Source organism: Salvelinus alpinus, chromosome 2, assembly GCF_045679555.1.
Source record: "Salvelinus alpinus chromosome 2, SLU_Salpinus.1, whole genome shotgun sequence".
Taxonomy (NCBI): domain Eukaryota; kingdom Metazoa; phylum Chordata; class Actinopteri; order Salmoniformes; family Salmonidae; genus Salvelinus; species Salvelinus alpinus.
In genome coordinates this window covers 15,580,768-15,601,746 of record NC_092087.1, presented here as the reverse complement: position 1 = coordinate 15,601,746, position 20,979 = coordinate 15,580,768, and the positions used below count along the sequence as shown (strand labels likewise).

At 42.4% G+C, this 20,979-nt stretch overlaps 1 protein-coding gene across 1 annotated transcript in view; it reads left to right on the top strand.

Moving 5' to 3' along the window:
• Nucleotides 1-6,522: 6,522 nt before the first annotated feature.
• The window catches only part of LOC139554694 (CTTNBP2 N-terminal-like protein), a 47,969-nt gene continuing 33,512 nt past the window's right edge, over nt 6,523-20,979 (top strand). The window contains exons 1-2 of the mRNA XM_071367736.1: nt 6,523-6,636; nt 16,634-16,741. Of these exons, the coding sequence (XP_071223837.1) occupies nt 16,643-16,741 (99 nt within the window). The 5' untranslated portion in view covers nt 6,523-6,636; nt 16,634-16,642. The remainder of the gene's footprint in view (nt 6,637-16,633; nt 16,742-20,979) is intronic.

Sequence of the window (20,979 nt, the reverse complement as noted above, 5' to 3'; positions counted from 1 at the left end):
AATCCCCGAGCTGACAAGGTCAGCTGTTGTTCTGCCCCTGTACAAGGCAGTTAAGCCACTGCTCCTAGGCCGTCATTGTAAATAAGAATTTGTTCTTAACTGACTTGCCCAGTTAAATGAAGGCTAAATAAAAATATATATAAAACAGAGCCCCGTTTGCGCATACTGTGAAATCCCTGTGGAGAGCCCTTAAAGAGTCTAGATTTGGGGGAAATGAAGGCATAGGTATGTTTTTCAACCCTAAAAATTAGAAATAAGCAAAGGCTTCGATTTCTGGTCCTACAGATGGAAAATGGGTTTAAAAGGTACTACAAATACATCAAAACACAATAATGTTGAAGTAAAGGCCCCTGCCAACTAATATCAACACTTAGATTTAGTTTTGCAGAAATTATTTGCGTTTTCTTGTCATTCTATTACCAAAAACTCAGATATCTTTAAGATATTTTCAAATTTCTGATTATGAAGATTCACAGAAGTAACAAGTAAAGGTAGACCTACCAATTAGTTATAGTGTTTTTACTGATAACAGTTTTGTTTATGAATTACTAATTGAATCGGTAACAAATCGGTAACAGAGTGACCGAAAAATCTGTAACAGAATGATTGCAATTGAATTGGCCACAATGGGTAATTATAATAGTCACAAACCACTGTTGCAGTAGAGCAGAGCACAGTACAATACAGTAGAGTGCAGTGCAGTAGAGCACAGTAGAGTGCAGTACAGAACAGTAGAGCACAGCACAGTAGAGCACAGTAGAGTACAGAACAGTAGAGCACAGTAGAGTACAGTAGAGTACAGCACAGTACAGTAGAGCACAGCACAGTTCAGTAGAGCACAGTAGAGTACAGAACAGTAGAGCACAGTAGAGTACAGTAGAGTACAGCACAGTACAGTAGAGCACAGTACAGTTCAGTAGAGCACAGTAGAGTACAGTAGAGCACAGCACAGTACAGTAGAGCACAGCACAGTAGAGCACAGCACAGTAGAGCACAGCACAGTTCAGTAGAGCACAGTACAGTAGAGCACAGTACAGTAGAGCACAGTACAGTAGAGCACAGTACAGTAGAGCACAGTACAGTAGAGCACACAGCATACATTTTAAAGTGAAAAAGTGAGTCTCAGCGTCATGCTGTTACCGTGGAATTGCCATTAACTAATTTGTTTAGTCTAGTCGATTGTACATCCATTACGTTTTGTCCATGCATACCAAATACATTTGTTCATCCAAGCTTGAGGGTCCAAGAAAAAGTGTGACCTCAAACATCATTGGAGCCCAATCTTATTTTCAGCTTAATCTGACAACTGGAATCCACAGTCAATGTTCTACGTAAAGTTTGCTTCTGGGTTTGACTGAAGGCCAGCCAGCACACCTTGAGGAGAATGTTTACGAACATGAAAACACCTCTCTCAGCAATAACGTCAGTGGAAATAAGTAGAGGGGAGGAAAAGTTTCAGAGTTTCAAATGAAAGAAGAAGAAAAAAGAGAACCGCTATGCGATGCTGACACCACACAATTCTAACAGAGCTTTTTACTCTGAATATCTTGTCTTGTGTCTAACCTTCAAGTTACATTCCACTTTGATTATTCAGTATTGTCGCAGTAATGTAAAACTTTTTGGGAGGATTTCATTGGAATGAGGGTATCATTGGCTATCTACACTACATGACCAAAAGTATGTGGACACCTGCTCATCGAACATCTCATTCCAAAATCATGGACATTAATATGGAGTTGGTCCCCCCTTTGCTGCTATAACAGCCTCCACTCTTCTGGTAAGGCTTTCCACTAGATGAGGGGACTTGCTTAGATTCAGCCACAAGAGCATTAGTGAGGTCGGGCACTGATGTTGGGCGATTAGGCCTGGCTCGCAGTCGACGTTCCAATTCATCCCAAAGGTGTTCGATGGAGTTGAGGTCAGGGCTCTGTGCAGGCCAGTCACCAGTCAAGTTCTTCCACACCGATCTCGACAAACCTTGCTTTGTACACAGGGGCATTGTCATGCTGAAAAGGCCTTCCCCAAACTGTTGCCACAAAGTTGGAAGGACAGAATCATCTAGAATGTCATTGTATGCTGTAGCGTTAAGATTTCCCTTCACTGGAACTAAGGGGCCTATCCCAAATCGTGAAAAACAGCCCCAGACTATTATTTGTCCTCCATCAAACTTTAGTTGGCCCTATGCATTGGGGCTGGTAGCGTTCTCCTGGCATCTGCAAAACCCGGATTCGTCCGTTGGACTGCCAGATGGTAAAGCCTGATTCATCACTCCAGAGAACACGTTTGCACTGCTCCAGAGTCCAATGGTGGCGAGCTTTACACTACTCCAGCTGACGCTTGGCATTGGCATGGTGATCTTAGGCTGAGTGGCTGCTCGGCCATAGAAACCCATTTCATGAAGCTCCCTTCGAACAGTTATTTTTCTGTTGCTTCCAGAGGCAGTTTGGAACTCGGTAGTGAGTGTTGCAACCGAGGACAGACGATTTTTACGCGCTACGTGCTTCACCACTCGGCGGTCCCGTTCTGTAAGCTTGTGTGGCCTACCACTTCGTGGCTGAGCCGTTTTTACTCCTAGACTTTTCCACTTCACAATAACAACACTTACAATTGTCCGGGGCAACTCTAGCAGGGCAGAAATTTGACAAACTGACTTGTTGGAAAGGTGGCATCTTATGACGGTAAGGCCATTCTATTGCCAATGTTTGTCTATGGCGATTGCATGGCTGTGTGATCGATGTTATACACCTGTCAGCAACGGGTGTGACTGAAATAGCCAAATTCACTCATTTGAAGGGGTGCTTTTGTATTTATAGTGAAATTTGAGTCACACTTTATTTGGATAGTCTGGATAGTCCAGCTGTAGATGCTCTACAGACATGCTCTACAGATGGTCATACTATTAACAATTATATGTTGATAAGCAAAAGCTTGCTAAGGTTAGAATAAGAGTTAAGGTTAGGACTAGTCTAACAGTACTGTTTCTGTCCCTCTCCTCTCCCCAATCTGGGCTTGAACCATTGACCCTCTGCACACATAAACAACAGACTCCCTTGAAGCATCGTTACCTATCGCTCCACAAAGCCGCTCTCTTACACTACTTATATGATGACTTACAGTTGAAGTTGGAAGTTTACATACACCTTAGCCAAATACTTTTAAACTCAGTTTTTCATAATTCCGTCTTAGGTCAGTTAGGCTCACCACTTTATTTTGAGAATGTGAAATGTCAGAATAATAGTAGAGAGTATGATTTATTTATTTCATCACATTTCCAGTGGGTCAGAAGGTTACATACACTCAATTAGTATTTGGTAGCGTTTCCTTCAAATTGTTTAACTTGGGGCAAACGTTTCGGGTAGCCTTCCACAAACTTCCCACAATAAATTGGGTGAATTTTGGCCCATTCCATCTGACAGAGCCAGTTTAAAAAAAATGTTACCTTTATTTAACTAGGCAAGTCAGATAAGAACAAATTCTTATTTTTGATGACAGCCTAGGAACAGTGGGTTAACTGCCTTATTCAGGGGAAGATCAATAGATTCTTACCTTGTCAGCTCAGGGATTTGATCTTGCAACGTTTCTGTAACCAGTCCAACGCTCTAACCACTAGGCCATCTGCCGCCCTGTTTGTAGACCTCCATGCTCACACACTTTTTTAGTTCTGCCGACAAAAGTCATATGGGATTGAGGTCAGGGCTTTGTGATGGCCACTCCAATATGTTGCTTCAATATATCCACATAATTGTCCTTCCTCATGATGCCATCTATTTTGTGAAGTGCACCAGTCCCTCCTGCAGCAAAGCACCCCCATAAAATGATGCTGCCACCCCAGTGCTTCACGGTTGGGATGGTGTTCTTCGGCTTGCAAGCCTCCCCCTTTTTCCTCCAAACATAATGATGGTCATTATGGCCAAACAGTTCTATTTTTGTTTCATCAGACCGGACATTTCTCCAAAAAGAACGATCTTTGTCCCCATGTGCAGTTGCAAACCGTAGTCTGGCTTTTTAATGGCGGTTTTGGAGCATTGGCTTCTTCCTTGCTGAGCGGCCTTTCAGGTTATGTCAATATGGGAGTTTTACTGTGGATATAGATACTTTTGTACCTGTTTCCTCCAGCATCTTCACAAGGTCCTTTGCTGTTCTGGGATTGATTTTCATTTTTCGCACCAAAGTACGTTCATCTCTAGGAGATAGAACGCATCTCCTTCCTGAGCGGTATGACAGCTGCGTGGTCCCATGGTGTTTATACTTGCGTACTGTTGTTTGTACAGATGAACGTGGTACCTTCAGGCATTTGAAAATTGCTCCCAAGGATGAACCAGACTTGTGGAGGTCTGCAATTTTGTTTCTGAGGTCTTGGCTGATTTCTTTTGATTTTCCCATGATGTCAAGCAAAGAGTCACTGAGTTTGAAATAAATCCACAGGTACACCCCCAATTGACTCAAATTACGTCAATTAGCCTATCAGAAGCTTCTAAAGCCATGACATCATTTTCTGGAATTTTCCAAGCTGTTTAAAGGCACAGTCAACTTAGTGTATGTAAACTTCTGACCCACTGGAATTGTGATACAGTGAATTATAAATGAAATACTCTGTCTGTAAACAATTGTTGGAAACATTACTTGTGTCATGCACCAAGTAGATGTCCTAACCGACTTGCCAAAACTAGTTTGTTCACAAGAAATTTGTGGAGTGTTTGAAAAACGAGTTTTAATGGCTCCAACCGAAGTGTATGTAAACTTCCGACTTCACCTGTATATATACATATAACTAAGTTATATACTTTAAAAGGGTCAGCATTGCTTTGACTTTAGTGTCCTGTGGTTATCCCCCCCCCCCCATAAAATGTAGTACTGTAACTTGTGTTTACTGGTGATAGGTGGAAAAGCCTACAGGGTTCTATGGAAGAGCCCCTATTGGCATGAAGGCCATTCGTTGACTTGGCTTGAATAACACAACACTGTTCTCTACTGGCAAATATAGTGTATTGCAATAGGCAACAGAGGTGCTTGAGATAAACGAGGTTGGAAAAAAGTTTAGTGCATACAATTCACTGGGTGTATGCTTTTGTGTGAATAAGAACCATCATAGCATAGACCTGCAATAATATGTTCCCTATTGTTAAAGAGTACCTCACTGTATTGTTTTCCTAATGTTAAGAAGCATTTCCAGTCACTAATCAAACTTTCTGATGAGAGGATATTGAAATAACATTGTTTATTTAACCTTTATTTAACCAGGCAAGTCAGTTATTGTGCACCGTCCTTTGGTCCTCCCAATCACGGCCAGTTGTGATACAGCCTGGAATCGAACCAGGGTCTGTAGTGACCCCTCTAGCACAGTGCCTTAGACCCAGAGAAGACATAGTTAGTAGCCAAAGGCTGATGAGTAAGACATCACACATGGTTTGATGTGTGAGACAATCCTGTCTGAAGTCACAGAGAAGAATGCATCTCTCGTCACGGGCAAGTCAACACCTGCATTTGGAGCGACTGCTCTGTTGACTGTTTTTTGTTCTATCTCAGCCAGGTGAGATGATGACGTACTGGGACAGAAATCACAAAACCAGACAGGATCTGAAGTCTGAACCACAGCTAGGGATTTTAGGTTCAGTGAAGACAATTATCTTAAATCTTAAAAACACCAGAATCGTATTGTCTCGACCCACCAGGTGCCGTGTAGTAACAACAGGTAGGATTATCTGAGAGGATCAGCAGACAACTGTAATCCCTACTAATCCTGCTAAGAATCCCAGGGATTTTAATGTTATGTTTGTATGGGAAACAAATGAATGTGTGGGGGTATAGCCAATGATAATTGGGTATAGCCCTAATGATCAACTGGTTTATAAAGTCAGATATAAACTAATGTGAGTTGTCCACCTTAAATAAAAATAACAATAGCAATAAAATAACAATAACAATAATTGACTCTTTATCAGATCACTTTATAAAACTCATGATTAAACTGATAACCTAATTTTGTTATATAGGATTATTGAAGTATATTTTAAGTGCATATTTTGGGACAGTTAAGAATAAAGTGTTATGTTATTATGGAAACATTATGACAGCCTATTTGAACTGAGTCTAAATTGCAGTAGCCTATAATAGAATACTCTGTAAACGTGAATTTCCATGATCTCGGCGCAGTCCTTGCTATTTGATAAAAATCACAACATACCTTGCATATTTCAATATTTTTGTGTGCTGACAATGCGAACTCAAAACGTATGCGTGACAACTAAACACTCTTGAGAGTAAAACCAAAATAGTATTTTCAAGTGAAGCACCACAGTTTGTAAGATATAAGGTAAATTAACGCAACGTGAAATATACAGGAAATTAACAAATCAAGACCTTTGAAAGAGGCAAAGATTTGCCGAAAAAAAGTCTACACAAAGAAATTCGTCCAAATTCCAAAACCCATGCGACAGCTTCCTTTCCCTGACTCTGCGTCTGAGGTAGACAAGACTAATCTTATAGGTCAACAATCTGAATTCGGCCTTGCCTATAGGCTGGCGGACATGTCACATATGAGTTCTTCCGCTATCGAAAGCTGAAGACGCAAGACAATCTTTGACAATTGTTAAAGTTCATGTTGGCGTTTACAAAGGCATTGAAGAGACATAGAAGGTATGTTGAATGTCGAAGATAAACTTTTATATTATTATAATTGGCCAGACACTCGAATCTGCACAGCTACGTTGTAATAACTCCTATAATTGTTTGTCCTTATATGACTATGGCTTATCCTCAGTAGCCTTTACAATTAAACTGAGAGAAGTAAAACATAGAATGAATGAACATTGATGCTCAGTACCTGAACTAAACGTAGAGGGGTTTTATAGCGTCTTCAATGTTTTTACACTTTCAGATTTATCTGAATGACTTGGGTAAGTTCTAAAATATCCTGAATGATAGCCTATAATCAAAGATTGGCTAATATAAATATCCCATCATATTTGATTCATGCTTTATTCTGGTTTCTCTGTTTTATGTATCCTGATTTGGCAGACATACTAGTCTGTCCTTAATGTACTGATATGAACCAGGCTATATGACGTGACCCAGGCTATATGACGTGAAGCAGGCTATATGACGGGAACCTGGCTATATGACGTGAACCAGGCTATATGACGTGAACCAGGCTATATGACGTGAACCAGGCTATATGACGTGAACCAGGCTTTATGACGGGAACCAGGCTATATGACGTGAACCAGGCTATATGATGGGAACCAGGCTATATGATGGGATCCAGGCTACTGTATATGATGTGATTGAACAAGTCTCTTCTACAGTCTTGTCTATTTATTGTCTGGTGATGTTTATATAACATATATAACATCACACACTAGCATTTTACGTTGTAACATTGTGCCAACAAATAGACAAGAGCACACGCCTAGACAAGACTACACGCCTATCTTATCCAATAGTTTTGATGTATCACAGATGGGTAGCTCGTTTTTCATTAAGCTGTCAATGTAAGGTCTGAAATTAGATCAGACTTTATGGGAATAAACCAGTAGGAAATCAATGAATAATAATGACTTTGTAAAAGGTATTTTTTATTTGTAATAGTACTGACATGATACTGAAAATCAAATTATTGCACAGCACACCCCACACAGACAGCATGATGTAGACTTAAAAAATTAATGTCGGTTATCACTTTGTAATCTGATCGAGTCTCTTGATACGTCTCTTTATACAAGGAGTTGTCTGTTGTGACCCGCAGTGACTGACTGAGTCATTCAGACAGTGTGCAGCAGGCCAAAGGGATTTCACTAATTAGCCCCTGGCATCTGCTACTTGTGTGCTATGAGAGAGAAAGAGAGAGGGAGAGAGACAGGGGGGGGGGGTGGACAGACAGACAGACAGAGAGCCTCCGAGGTTCAGGCAGAAGTTTGTTACATGGGGAACATGGCTGACTAGGCTTAAAACAAACAAGGATAAAAGGGATTATAGACGCAGGCATTTCTTTAGGAAGCGGAAATGAACGAGTGTGGGAATATTTGGATTTCCCATGCGTTCAATAACATGCCCATGCTATATATTTGAATAATACATTACTAGTGAGCGTACTTTCAGTCATGTGTTTTCAAGAACAGGGAATTAGAAAAAAATATTTTTAAATGAACAGGTGGTGTTGACTAACGTGTGAAAATCACATGTAGGCTATATCTGGCCTAACGTGTTTCAAATACAATAAGAACACATTTTCAGACAGGTTACAAGCGGCTGTGAAATTAGCGAGGCTGTAAAAGCAGACTGAAGGAGGTGGGGATTTCAATTGGCATGCTAGCCATGTGGTCAGAACACAAACCAAGCCATGAGGGTCTGGAGAAGACACATCTACAGATCATAGATATTTTACAGTACAGTGTGTGCTTGGATCTGGGATGAAACTGCCAGAATGAACCATAATGTATTAGAGTAATAACTTTGTGTGATTAGATTCAGATCAAGCCATGCTATTTCTGCTGATGCATCCTTTGCTACTGTCCCAGAGCTCAGAAAAGTGAATTGATTCATACCCCGTAAAGTCTAGAGTCAGACTATGTCCATTCAGATATTTCAAGAGTCTAGTTATTGGGATGCTGGGAGAGCTTCATAGCCCCCATGATGCTGTACAGTAGCAGCTCACAATCAAAGCCCCCTGGGCTCCCATCTCATTATGCAACACTCTAAGCTCCGGCTGGCCCCTCCTGATGACTTCACGATGTGGAAAATTCTACTGAGCGACCACAGAACTCATATAGGAGCAGGCCTGCTGAATGCTTAGTGGTCGGAGCTGGGGGACTAATAAAGTCGAGAGACTGAGGCAGGCAGATTATATGGAGGGTATTAGGTCTTCTGCTTTTGCCGTGGATAATCAGATATGGGAATGCTGATTGGGGGAGGTGACACTATTGTTTAGGAATTGATTAGGTGTTTTTCCTGGGCAGGAACAACTGGAACAACTGATGAACATAGGTTCATCAGCATATAAAATAAAATATTTTCAAGGATCATCCTATATAACTACTGCTGTAGATACCTTTTCTATTCATATACTGTCTTTACACACCATTATATTAGGGCTGTCCCCGACTAAAACAAATCTTGGTCGACTGAGAGTCGTCTGACTTTCGACCAATCGATTGGTTGAAATTTTAAAACATGTATTTTCCATATATAGACACACCCTATGTTTGAATAAAATCATCTAGGTTACTGAGCTTGTCTGATGCTTTAAGCACTGCAATTAAAAATGAAGACACACAAAGTACTAAAGAAGGAACCAGAGATCAATATTGACTAACCAGAAGAAAAAAACCTGTTCCCGACCCTCCTCTCCCACTGCCCTCTCCCGCTGCCCTCTGCTGCTGGGCTTCGCAGATTCGGCCGTTAAAGGCGTTGCGTGGTCATTCTGCCGTCTGCATTGGCCGTGCAGCATTTAGGGTGATGCGGCCTCTGCAGAAGTCAGGACATTCATACTTCTTGCACTTCACCGAGCAGCGCAGAACTGTTGTGAAGGAAGTTGTCAAAGGAAGTGGGTTTGTGTTTATACAGGACATCCCGCCCTCACCTACCGTCAACCAATCATGTCAATCCAGAGCTATAAGTGCCCTCCTCATTGTTAAACATTTTTAGAGGCGCACAGCGATGTGATACGGAGCTCAATTTGGCCTCTGCATGCCTCCGGAGTCTTCGCAATTGCATCACACCATCCATACGATGCTTTCGATCACATTTTCGGATCAAGCATAAACTGGCTCTTACGCTCCTGAAGTTGGCTCTTGCTCCACCAATAGGCTATACCAGCGGTCAGAAACCTTTTCCATTTGGAGTGCCAAATTATCGTACCCTTTCTACTGATCTGTGTGTCAGTCATGATTTTCATATGCACTTTATCATGGAACAGTTTCATTTCATTTTTAATAAAGTTTTCATATCTCAAAATCAATATCATGTGGTTAATCAACATTCGATCTCATTTAAAATTTTACAAATCTAAAAGTAACTTCTATTGCCATTGCCAATGTCACGGATCTCCTCTTCGTCTGAGGAGGAGTAGGAAGGATCGGACCAATGTGCAGCGTGGTAAGTGTTCGTCATTTTATTAAAATGCACTGAACACTAAAATACAAAATAAACAAACAAAGACCAACCGAAACAGTTCCGTCTGGTAACTAATACAAAGACAGAAAACAACTACCCACAAATCATAGTAGGAAAAGAGGCTACCTAAGTATGGCTCCCAATCAGAGACAACGATAGACAGCTGCCTCTGATTGGGAACCATACCAGGCCAAACACATAGAAACACAACGACATAGAAAAAGAACATAGAATGCCCACCCCAACTCACGCCCTGACCAAACTAAAATAGAGATAAAAAAGGAACTAAGGTCAGGACGTGACAGCCAATATGTAAAAATAGTCTACAGTGGCAAGAAAAAGTATGTGAACCCTTTGGAATTACCTGGATTTCTGCATAAATTGATCATAAAATTTGATCTGATCTTCATCTTCACAACAGTAGATGAACACAGTCTGCTAAAACTAATGACACACAAACAATTCTATGTTTTCATGTCTTTATTGAACACACCGTGTAAACATTCACAGTGTAGGGTGGAAAATGTATGTGAACCCTTGGATTTAATAACTGGTTGACCCTCCTTTGGCAGCAATAACCTCAACCAAACATTTTCTGTAGTTGCGGATTAAACCAGCACAACGGTCAGGAGGAATTTTGGACCATTCATCTTTGCAAAACTGTTTCAGTTCAGCAATATTCTTAGGATGTCTGGTGTGAACCGCTCTTGAGGTCATGCCACAGTATCTCAATCGGGTTGAGGTCAGGACTCTGACTGGGCCACTCCAGAAGGCGTATTTTCTTCTGTTGAAGCCATTCTGTTGTTGATTTACTTCTGTGTTTTGGATCGTTGTACTGTTGCATCACCCAACTTCTGTTGAGCTTCAATTGGTGGACAGATAGCTTTACATTCTCCTTTAACATGTCTTGATAAACTTGGGAATTCATTTTTACATCGATGATAGCAAGCTGTCTAGGGCTTGCTATCATGGCAAAAACCATGATGCTCCATCCACCATACTTTACAGTTGGGTGAGGTTTTGATTTTGGTGTGCTGTGCCTTTTTTTCTCCACACATAGTGTTGTGTGTTCCTTCCAAACAACTCAACTGTAGTTTCATCTGTCCACAGAATATTTTGCCAGTAGCGCTGTGGAACATCCACTTGCTCTTTTTCGAACCTCAGACGTGCAGCAATGTTTTTCTTGGACAGCAGTGGCTTCTTCTGTGGTGTCCTCCCATGAACACCATTCTTGTTTAGTGTTTTACGTATTGTAGACTCGTCAACAAAGATGTTAGCATGTTCCAGAGATTTCTGTAAATCTTTAGCTGACACTCTAGAATTCTTCTTAACCTCATTGAGCATTCTGCGCTGTGCTCTGGCAGTCATCTTTGCAGGACGGCCACTCCTAGTGAGAGTAGCAACAGTGCTGAACTTTCTCCATTTATGGACAATTTGTCTTACCGTGGACTGATGAACATTAAGGCTTTTAGAGATACTTTTGTAAATACAATAATTTGTGTGTTATTAGTTTAAGCACACTGTGTTTGTCTATTGTTGTGACTTAGATGAAGATCAGATAAAAATTAATGACAGATTTATGCAGAAATCTAGGTAATTCCAAAGGGTTCACATACTTTTTCTTGCCACTGTACATAAAGCCAACAAATAAAAAAACATTGCAGCCCGCAGGTGGAAAATATATCACATTGGCTACACATGGCTTGTCTGCAAGGAACTTTAAACATTGTATCAACTTGGTCTGGCCAGAAGCTCTGCTAGCCAACTTGCAACATTGTATAAAATATTCTCCAGAGTTTTCCGTGTGGACAAGTAATCAGGCAGGCCTATTTTATGACGATTCCACCGGATCAGAGCCGGACATTTTTTCCCCTTTCATGCTGAGTGGTTATCAAAAGGGAGAGAGCTGGAAAGATTTTTCAAATACATTGAGGAACTACTGTCATTCTCAATGGATGTAAAAACAGACTTTGTTTACTTGCGCTCTGCAAACAACGTGTCCACTCCTACAATGTCAACGGTAAGATCTAATAATAATAATATATTGAATGCATTAACAGAAATTACCATAGCCAAACAAACATTGTAGATGATAAATGATGGTAATTAATGGTAAATGTACTACTGGTGATACTGGTGTAATGGAGACAGGTGTGAATCAGACTGGTGTCTCATGTGCCATACATTTTTTTATATATACATTTGCCACTGCTCGACTAAAAAAATCTTGGTCGACCAACAGCCTATCAATCAAAAAATCGACCAGGGGTCAGCCCTACATTATATACACTGAACAAAAATATAAACGCAACATGCAACAATTTCAAATAGTTCAAAAATAGTTCATAACTTTGACATCAGCAAACCGCTCTCCCACACGACGCCATTCACGCTGCCTGCCATTTGCCGGGTACAGTTGAAACCCGGATTCCAAGAGTGTGCAAAGCTGTCATCAAGGCAAAGGGTGGCTACTTTGAATAATCTAAAATAGAACATATATTTTGATTTGTTTAAAACTTTTTTAATTACTACATGATTCCATGTGTGTTATTTCATAGATTTGATGTCCATACTATTATTCTTCTATGTAGAAAATAGAAGAAAAAGAATATACACACACACACACACACACATACACATACACGTACACACACACACACACACACACACACACACACACACACACACACACACACACACACACACACACACACACACACACACACACACACACACACTTCGTCAGGGAGTTCCACAGGGGTGCTGGCCCATATTGACTCCAATGCATCCCACAGTTGTGTCAAGTTGGCTGGATGTCCTTTGAGTGGTGGACCATTCTTAATACACACATTTTTGAGCGTGAAACACCCAGCAGCATTGCAGTTCTTGGCACAAACCGGTGCGCCTGGCACCTACTACCATACCCCGTTCTAAGGCACTTGAATCTTTTGCCTTGCCCAGTTACCCTCTGAATGGCACACATACACAATCCATGTCTCAATTGCCTCAAGGCTTAAAAATAATTTTTAAACCTGTCTCCTCCAATTCATCTACACTGATTAAAGTGGATTTAACAAGTGACATCAATAAGGGATCATAGCTTTCACCTGGATTCACCTGGTCAGTCTATGCATGGAAAGAGCAGGTGTTCCTAATGATTTATATTTATATTCTGGACTAATTTCTTTCTTTTTTCTTTTTGGATTTTGTGTGTATTGTTTTGTGTTGCTAGGTATTACTGCACTGTTGGAGCTAGAAACACAAGCATTTAGCTGCACCTGCGATAACATCTGCAAATTTCAGTGCGCGACCAATACACTATTATTTTGTGTTATTTTGTCAAGTCTGACGGTCTCTTTCCAACTTACTAATATTATCCCAATGAGCTCACCATGAGTTTCTGTAAACTCTTTTAAGGATCCAATTGCTTAGTGTGATACTGAATGAACTACAGTGATTCCAAAGCCTAGCCTGCATTTGTTGGCCTGCCAGAGTGTGGTTGTATGTTTGAGGTGTGGATACCACAGTGTTGTCAACAGACCCAGGGCAGCTGCACCAAGTAAAGAATGCATGGAGCCTTCAAAGACACCACAACACATCTCAAAAATTCTCTCCCCTGACTTTTAACCACTAATTCTAAAGGGGTCCAAACAAAAGTTGGAGGGAGAGAGGATCCCAAAGCACAACTTGTTGAGTCTCGATATGAACGAATATGGGAATGAATGAGGGCAAACAGCTCATTGTCAGTTACTTAATATCTTTTCGGCAACTATGTGAAAAATCTGTATATATACGGATTGGGACTGAAGAGTTTCCGTCTCTGTATTTTATTAGGATCCCCATTATCTGTTGCAAAAGCAGCAGCTACTCTTCCCGGGGTCCACACAAAACATGAAACATAATACAGAATGACATAATACAAAACATCAATAGACAAGAACAGCTCAAGGACAGAACTACATACATTTGAGTGTGTGTGAGGCATTTGTCTCCACATGTATGACGTTCACAAGGTCCTCACAAAGACAAGTGAACCATGAGAGTGAATGGCAAATGCAGTGCTTTTCTCTCAGTTTAACAAAGCTTTCAGCTTTTATTAACGAAGGTACTGGGCCTGGTAAATGCATCCAGTGTTTAAATAGTGGACCTCTTAGATTGAAATGTTGCCTGATATCCAAGTCTTTGCCAGATTTGTGCTCATTTCTGCACTGTTAAAAGTTTATTCAAAATCTATAGTGATCCACAATGACCCACAGGATTCAAGGGTGCTTTAACTTAAGTACAGTATTGGCTAGAGGTCGACCGATTAGGATTTTTCAACGCCGATACCGATTATTGGAGGGCCAAAAAAAAGCCGGTACCGATTAATCGGCCGATTTTTTTTATTTATTTGTAATAATGACAATTACAACAATACTGAATGAACACTTATTTTAACTTAATATAATTCATCAATAAAATCAATTTAGCCTCAAATAAATAATGAAACATGTTCAATTTGGTTTAAATAATGCAAAAACAAAGAAAAACTTTCTTTGGAGAAGAAAGTAAAAGAGCAATATGTGCCATGTAAGAAAGCTAATGTTTAAGTTCCTTGCTCAGAACATGAGAACATATGAAAGATGGCAGTTCCTTTTAACATGAGTCTTCAATATTCCCAGGTAAGAAGTTTTAGGTTGTAGTTATTATAGGAATTATAGGACTATTTCTCTCCATACGATTTGTATTTCATATACCTTTGACTATTGGATGTTCTTATAGGCACTTTAGTATTCCCAGTGTAACAGTATAGCTTCCGTCCCTCTCCTCGATCCTACCTGGTCTCGAAACCAGGAACACATCGACAACAGCCACCCTCGAAGCAGCGTTACCCATGCAAAGCAAGGGGAACAACTACTCCAAGTCTCAGAGCGAGTGACGTTTGAAACGCTATTAGCGCGCACCCCGCTAACTAGCTAGCCATTTCACATCAGTTACATCAGCCTAATCTCGGGAGTTGATAGGCTTGAAGTCATAAACAGCGCATTGCTTGAAGCACAGCGAAGAGGTGCTGGCAAAACGCACGAAAGTGCTGTTTGAATGAATGCTTACGAGACTGCTGGTGCCTACCATCGCTCAGTCAGACTGCTCTATCAAATCATAGACTTAATTATAACATAATAACACACAGAAATACGAGCCTTAGGTCATTAATATGGTCGAATCCGGAAACTATCATCTCGAAAACAAAACGTTTATTCTTTCAGTGATATACAGAACCGTTCTGTATTTTATCTAACGGGTGGCATCCATAAGTCTAAATATTCCTGTTACATTGCACAACCTTCAATGTTATGTCATAATTACGTCAAATCCTGGCAAATTAGTTCGCAACGAGCCAGGCGGCCTAAACTGTTGCATATACCCTAACTCTGCGTGCAACGAACGCAAGAGAATTGACACAATTTCACCTGGTTAATATTGCCTGCTAGCCTGGATTTCTTTTAGCTAAATGCAGCTATGCAGGTTTAAAAATATATACTTCTGTGTATTGATTTTAAGCAAGGCATTGATGTTTATAGTTAGGTACAGTCGTGCAACGATTGTGCTTTTTTCACAAATGCGCTTTTGTTAAATCATCCCCCGTTTGGCGAAGTTGGCTGTCTTTGTTAGGAAGAAATAGTCTTCACACAGTTCGCAACGAGCCAGGCGGCCCAAACTGCTGCATATACCCTGACTCTGTTGCAAGAGAAGTGACACCATTTCCCTAGTTAAAAGAAATTGATGTTAGCAGGCAATATTAACTAAATATGCACGTTTAAAAATATATACTTGTGTATTGATTTTAAGAAAGGCATTGATGTTTATGGTTAGGTACACGTTGGAGCAACGACAGTCCTTTTTCGCGAATGCACATCGATTTTATGCAACGCAGGACACGCTAGATAAACTAGTAATATCATCAACCATGTGTAGTTAACTAGTGATTATGATTTATTGATTGTTTTTTTATAAGATACGTTTAATGCTAGCTAGCAACTTACCTTGGCTTCTTACTGCATTTGTGTAACACCCAGGCTCCTCGTGGAGTGCAATGTAAAGCAGGTGGTTAGAGCGTTGGACTAGTTACCTGTAAGGTTGCAAGATTGAATCCCCGAGCTGACAAGGTAAACATCTGTTGTTCTGTCCCTGAACAAGGCAGTTAAACCACCGTTCCTAGGCCGTCATTGAAAATAAGAATGTGTTCTTAACCTACTTGCCTAGTTAAATAAAGGTGTAAAAAAAAGAAAACGTGCAAATTGGCATCCAAAAATACCGATTTACGATTGTTATGAAAACTTGAAATCGGCCCTAATTAATCGGCCATTCCGATTAATCGGTCGACCTCTAGTATTGGCCATCATATCCAAATATCTTGTTCATACGCAAAGCAAAAAAAAAACATTTTCATCTCATGCACATAACTTCCGTGTTGTTATATTATAATGTATTGACAGTGTATGTCATGGTACTGACCCAGCTCCTCTCCCCGGCATGCCCATAGGAGTCCCAGATGAACATGGAGAGCCTGAGCAACCCAGAGCTGCTGATGCTGTTCAGTGTTCTGGAAGGAGAGCTGGAGGCCCGTGACCTGGTCATTGAGGCCCTCAGGGTAAGAGTTATCCTTCTCCCCCCTTCTCCTCTCTCTTTTCCCTTGTTTCATTTCCAGGCAGGGCCCCAATGCCCCTCAATGATGCCACCCATTGACTATAATGTGAGGTCTTAGGCATAGAGATATAACTATGATTTACACTTATGTCCGAGGAGTTTCCACGAAGCGCATGAAACAAATGAGAACATTGGTTGGAGTTGCGCATTCTGTTTACTGACAAGAGGACTACCTGAGAGATAGCAGGTTGGGCAGGTAACAGGTAGCTAGAGTGGAGCGACACCTGGGAGATTGCAGGTTGGGCAGGTAACAAGTATCCTACTACACCGGCTCTGATGCTCGTCGGATGCGGCAGGGCTTGAAAACTATTACAGACTACAAAGGGAAACCCAGCCACAAGCTGCCCAGTAACGCGAGCCTACCAGACAAGCTAAATGCCTTTTATGCTCGCTTCAAGGCAAGCAACACTGAAGCACGCATGAGAGCACCAGCCGTTCCGGATGACTGTGTGATCACGCTCTTTGGTAGCCGATGTGAGCAAGACCTTTAAACAGGTCAACATTCACAAAGCTGCGGGGCCAGATGGATTACCAGGATGTGTACTCAAAGCATGCGTGGATCAACTGGCAAGTGTCTTCACTGACATTTTCAACCTTTCCCTGACTGAGTCTGTAATACCTACATGTTTCAAGCAGACCACCATAGTCCCTGTGCCCAAGGAAGCGAAGGTAACCTGCCTAAATGTTTACCACCCCGTAGCACTCACGTCGGTAACCATGAAGTGCTTTGGAAGGCTGGTCATGGCTCACATCAACACCATTATCCCGGAAACACTAGACCCATTCCAATTCGCATAACGCCCCAACAGATCCACAGTTGATGCTATCTCAGTTGCACTCCACACTGCCTTTTCCCACCTGGACAAAAGTATGTAAGAATGCTGTTCATTGACTATAGCTCAGCGTTCAACACAAAGCTCATCACTAAGCTAAGGACCATGAGACTAAACACCTTCCTCTGCAACTGGATCCTGGACTTCCTGACGGACCGCCCCCAGGTGGTAAGGGTAGGCAAGAACACATCTGTCATGCTGATTCTCTACACTGGGGCCTCTCAGGGGTGCGTGCTTTGTCCCCTCCTGTACGCCCTGTTCACCCACGACTGCGTAGTCAAACACGACTCCAACACCATCATTAAGTTTGCTGACGACACACCAGTGGTAGGCCTGATCACCGACAATGATGAGACAGCCTATAGGGAGGAGGTCAGAGACAGTGTGGTGCCAGGACAACAACCTCTCCCTCAATGTGAGCAAGACAAAGGAGCTGATCGTGGACTACAGGAAAAGGCGGGCCGAACAGGCCCCCATTAACATCGATGGGGCTGTAGTGGAGCGGGTCGAGAGTTTCAAGTTATTTGGTGTCCACATCACCAACGAATTGTCATGGTCCAAACACGCAAAGACAGTCATGAAGAGGGCACATCAACACCTTTTCCCCCTCAGGAGACTGAAAAGATTATGCATGGGTCCCCAGGTCCTCAAAAAGTTATACAGCTGCACCATCGAGATTATCCTGACCGGTTGCATCACCACCTGGTATGGCAACTGCTCGGCATCTGACTGTAAGGCGCTACAGAGGGTAGTTCGTACGGCCCAGTACATCACTGGGACCAAGCCTCCTACCATCCAGGACCTATGTACTAGACGGTGTCAGAGGAAGGCCCCAAAAAATGGTCATAGACTTCAGTCACCAAAGTCATAGACTGTTCTCTCTGCTACCGCACGGAAATTGGTACCGGAGTGCCAAGTCTAGGACCAAAAGGCTCCTTAGCAGCTTCTACCCCCAAGCCATAAGACTGCTGAACAATTAATCAAATGGCCACCCAGACTATTTACATTGACACCCCCCCAATACCCCCCCCCTCCCCAATTGTTTTTTACACTGCTGTTACTCGCTGTTTATTATCTATGCATAGTCACTTTACCCCTACCTACATGCTACTACCTACTACAAAATAACTTGTCTAACCTGTATCCCCGCACATTGACTCCCCTTGTATATAGCCTCATTATTTTTATTGTGTTACTTTTTATTTTTTATTTTGCTAGTTTTACTTTAGTTTATTGAGTAAATATTTTCTTAACTCTTTCTTGAACTGCGTTGTTGTTTAAGGGCTTGTAAGTAAGCATTTCACAGTAAGAGCATGTGACAAATAAAATGTGATTTGATTTTAACAAGTAGCTAGAGTGGAGCTATACCTGGGAGATAGCAGGTTAGGTAGGTAACAGGTAGATCGAGTGGAGCTGTCACGCCTGCTCCTGCTCCCCCTTCCTGGCGCTCGAGGGCGCCAGGCTACCCGTCATCATACCCGTCAGCACCTGTTACAATCAATACGTGCAGCTGTGTTCATTGGACTCACCTGGACTCCCTCACTTTGTTGACTGCCCCTGCATATATGTCTGCTCCTCTGTGTTGTTCTCTGTAGTAGCACTGTTTGTCGTGTCGTGTTTATGTCCAGGGGGCCGCCACCGATGGAACTGGGGGTGCCTAAGCTGGCTCGTTGGGCTGTCACGCCCTAGCTGGCTCGAGAGGTTTCCTTTCCTCGGTTGGCTCGGCAGGTTCCCATCCCACATCATGCTTCAGCCGGCCCATGGGGCTTCTACGCCGCATGGGGCTTCTCATTCGGCTCGCCCAGGAGGGTCGCCGGGTTGCACCCCTAGAGGGCGGGAGGGGTACTGTCATGCCTGCTCCCACTCCCCCCGTCATCATACGCACCTGTTACCATCATTACACGCAGCTGTGTTCATTGGACTCACCTGGACTCCCTCACTTTGTTGACTGCCCCTGCATATATGTCTGCTCCTCTGTGTTGTTCTCTGTATTAGCATTGTTTGTCGTGTCGTGTTTATGTCCAGACGCTGTTACTGTCTCGTTGCATGTTCGTCTATATTAAATTGTTCACCCCCTGTACCTGCTTCTCATCTCCTGCGTTGGGCATTACAGGAGCTACATCTGGGAGATAGCAGGTTGGGCAGGTAACCAGTAGCTGGAGTGGAGCTACACCTAGGAGATAGCAGGTAACAGGTAGCTAGAGTGAAGCTACACCTGGGCGATAACAGGTAGCTAGAGTGAAGCTACACCTGAGAGGTAACAGGTAGCTAGATTGAAGCTACACCTGAGAGGTAACAGGTAGCTAGAGTGGAGCTACACCTGAGAGGTAACAGGTAGCTAGAGTGGAGCTACACGTGGGCGATAACAGGTAGCTAGAGTGGAGCTAGACCTGGGCGATAACAGGTAGCTAGAGTGGAGCTACACCTGGGCGATAACAGGTAGCTAGAGTGGAGCTAGAGTGAAGCTACACCTGGGCGATAACAGGTAGCTAGAGTGGAGCAACACCTGAGAGGTAACAGGTAGCTAGAGTGGAGCTACAGCTGGGAGATAACAGGTAGCTAGAGTGGAGCAACACCTGAGAGGTAACAGGTAGCTAGAGTGGAGCTACAGCTGGGAGATAACAGGTAGCTAGAGTGGAGCTACACCTGGGAGATAACAGGTAGCTAGAGTGGAGCAACACCTGAGAGGTAACAGGTAGCTAGAGTGGAGCTACAGCTGGGAGATAACAGGTAGCTAGAGTGGAGCTACACCTGGGAGATACGTTGGGCAGGTAACAGGTAGCTAGAGTGGAACTTCACCTGTGTCCAGTGAGAGGCATCATAGTTAAATGCCTGAACAGTTTATTGTTGCAGAGAATATCTTTGATTCATCCAAGTCTTTATGTCACGCCAAGTTTGTTATTTTTGTACTACGTTTATTGGTCAAGTCATCCTGCATCTGTAAATATTGTAAATAAAATGATCTCACTGAGGTGAACCGTCAACATCCTGTCTGCCTCCAAACTGTCCACTCCACCGCTTTCGGTTTCATGCTTCACAGGAGTAGCGGATGTAAAATGGCCAGGTTAGTAGTCCATAATCTTGGACAGTGGTTCGAGAGCAGAGTTAACCTTTACCTAATAGACTCTCTAAGCAGGCTTCTAGTGTTACTGTAGTATATATACAGGACGGCTGAAGACAAGACAGATACTCATTACCTGACCTCCCATGATTTAACCTGACCTTAATTGATGAGAGCTCCTTTAGCCAACCAGGGAAGGAGCTCTACTTTAGTAGCCAGGATGTACTGCCACAACGCTAGCCACTTAAGCTAATGTATGTCCATGTGCCTGGGATGAAAGGCTGTCTG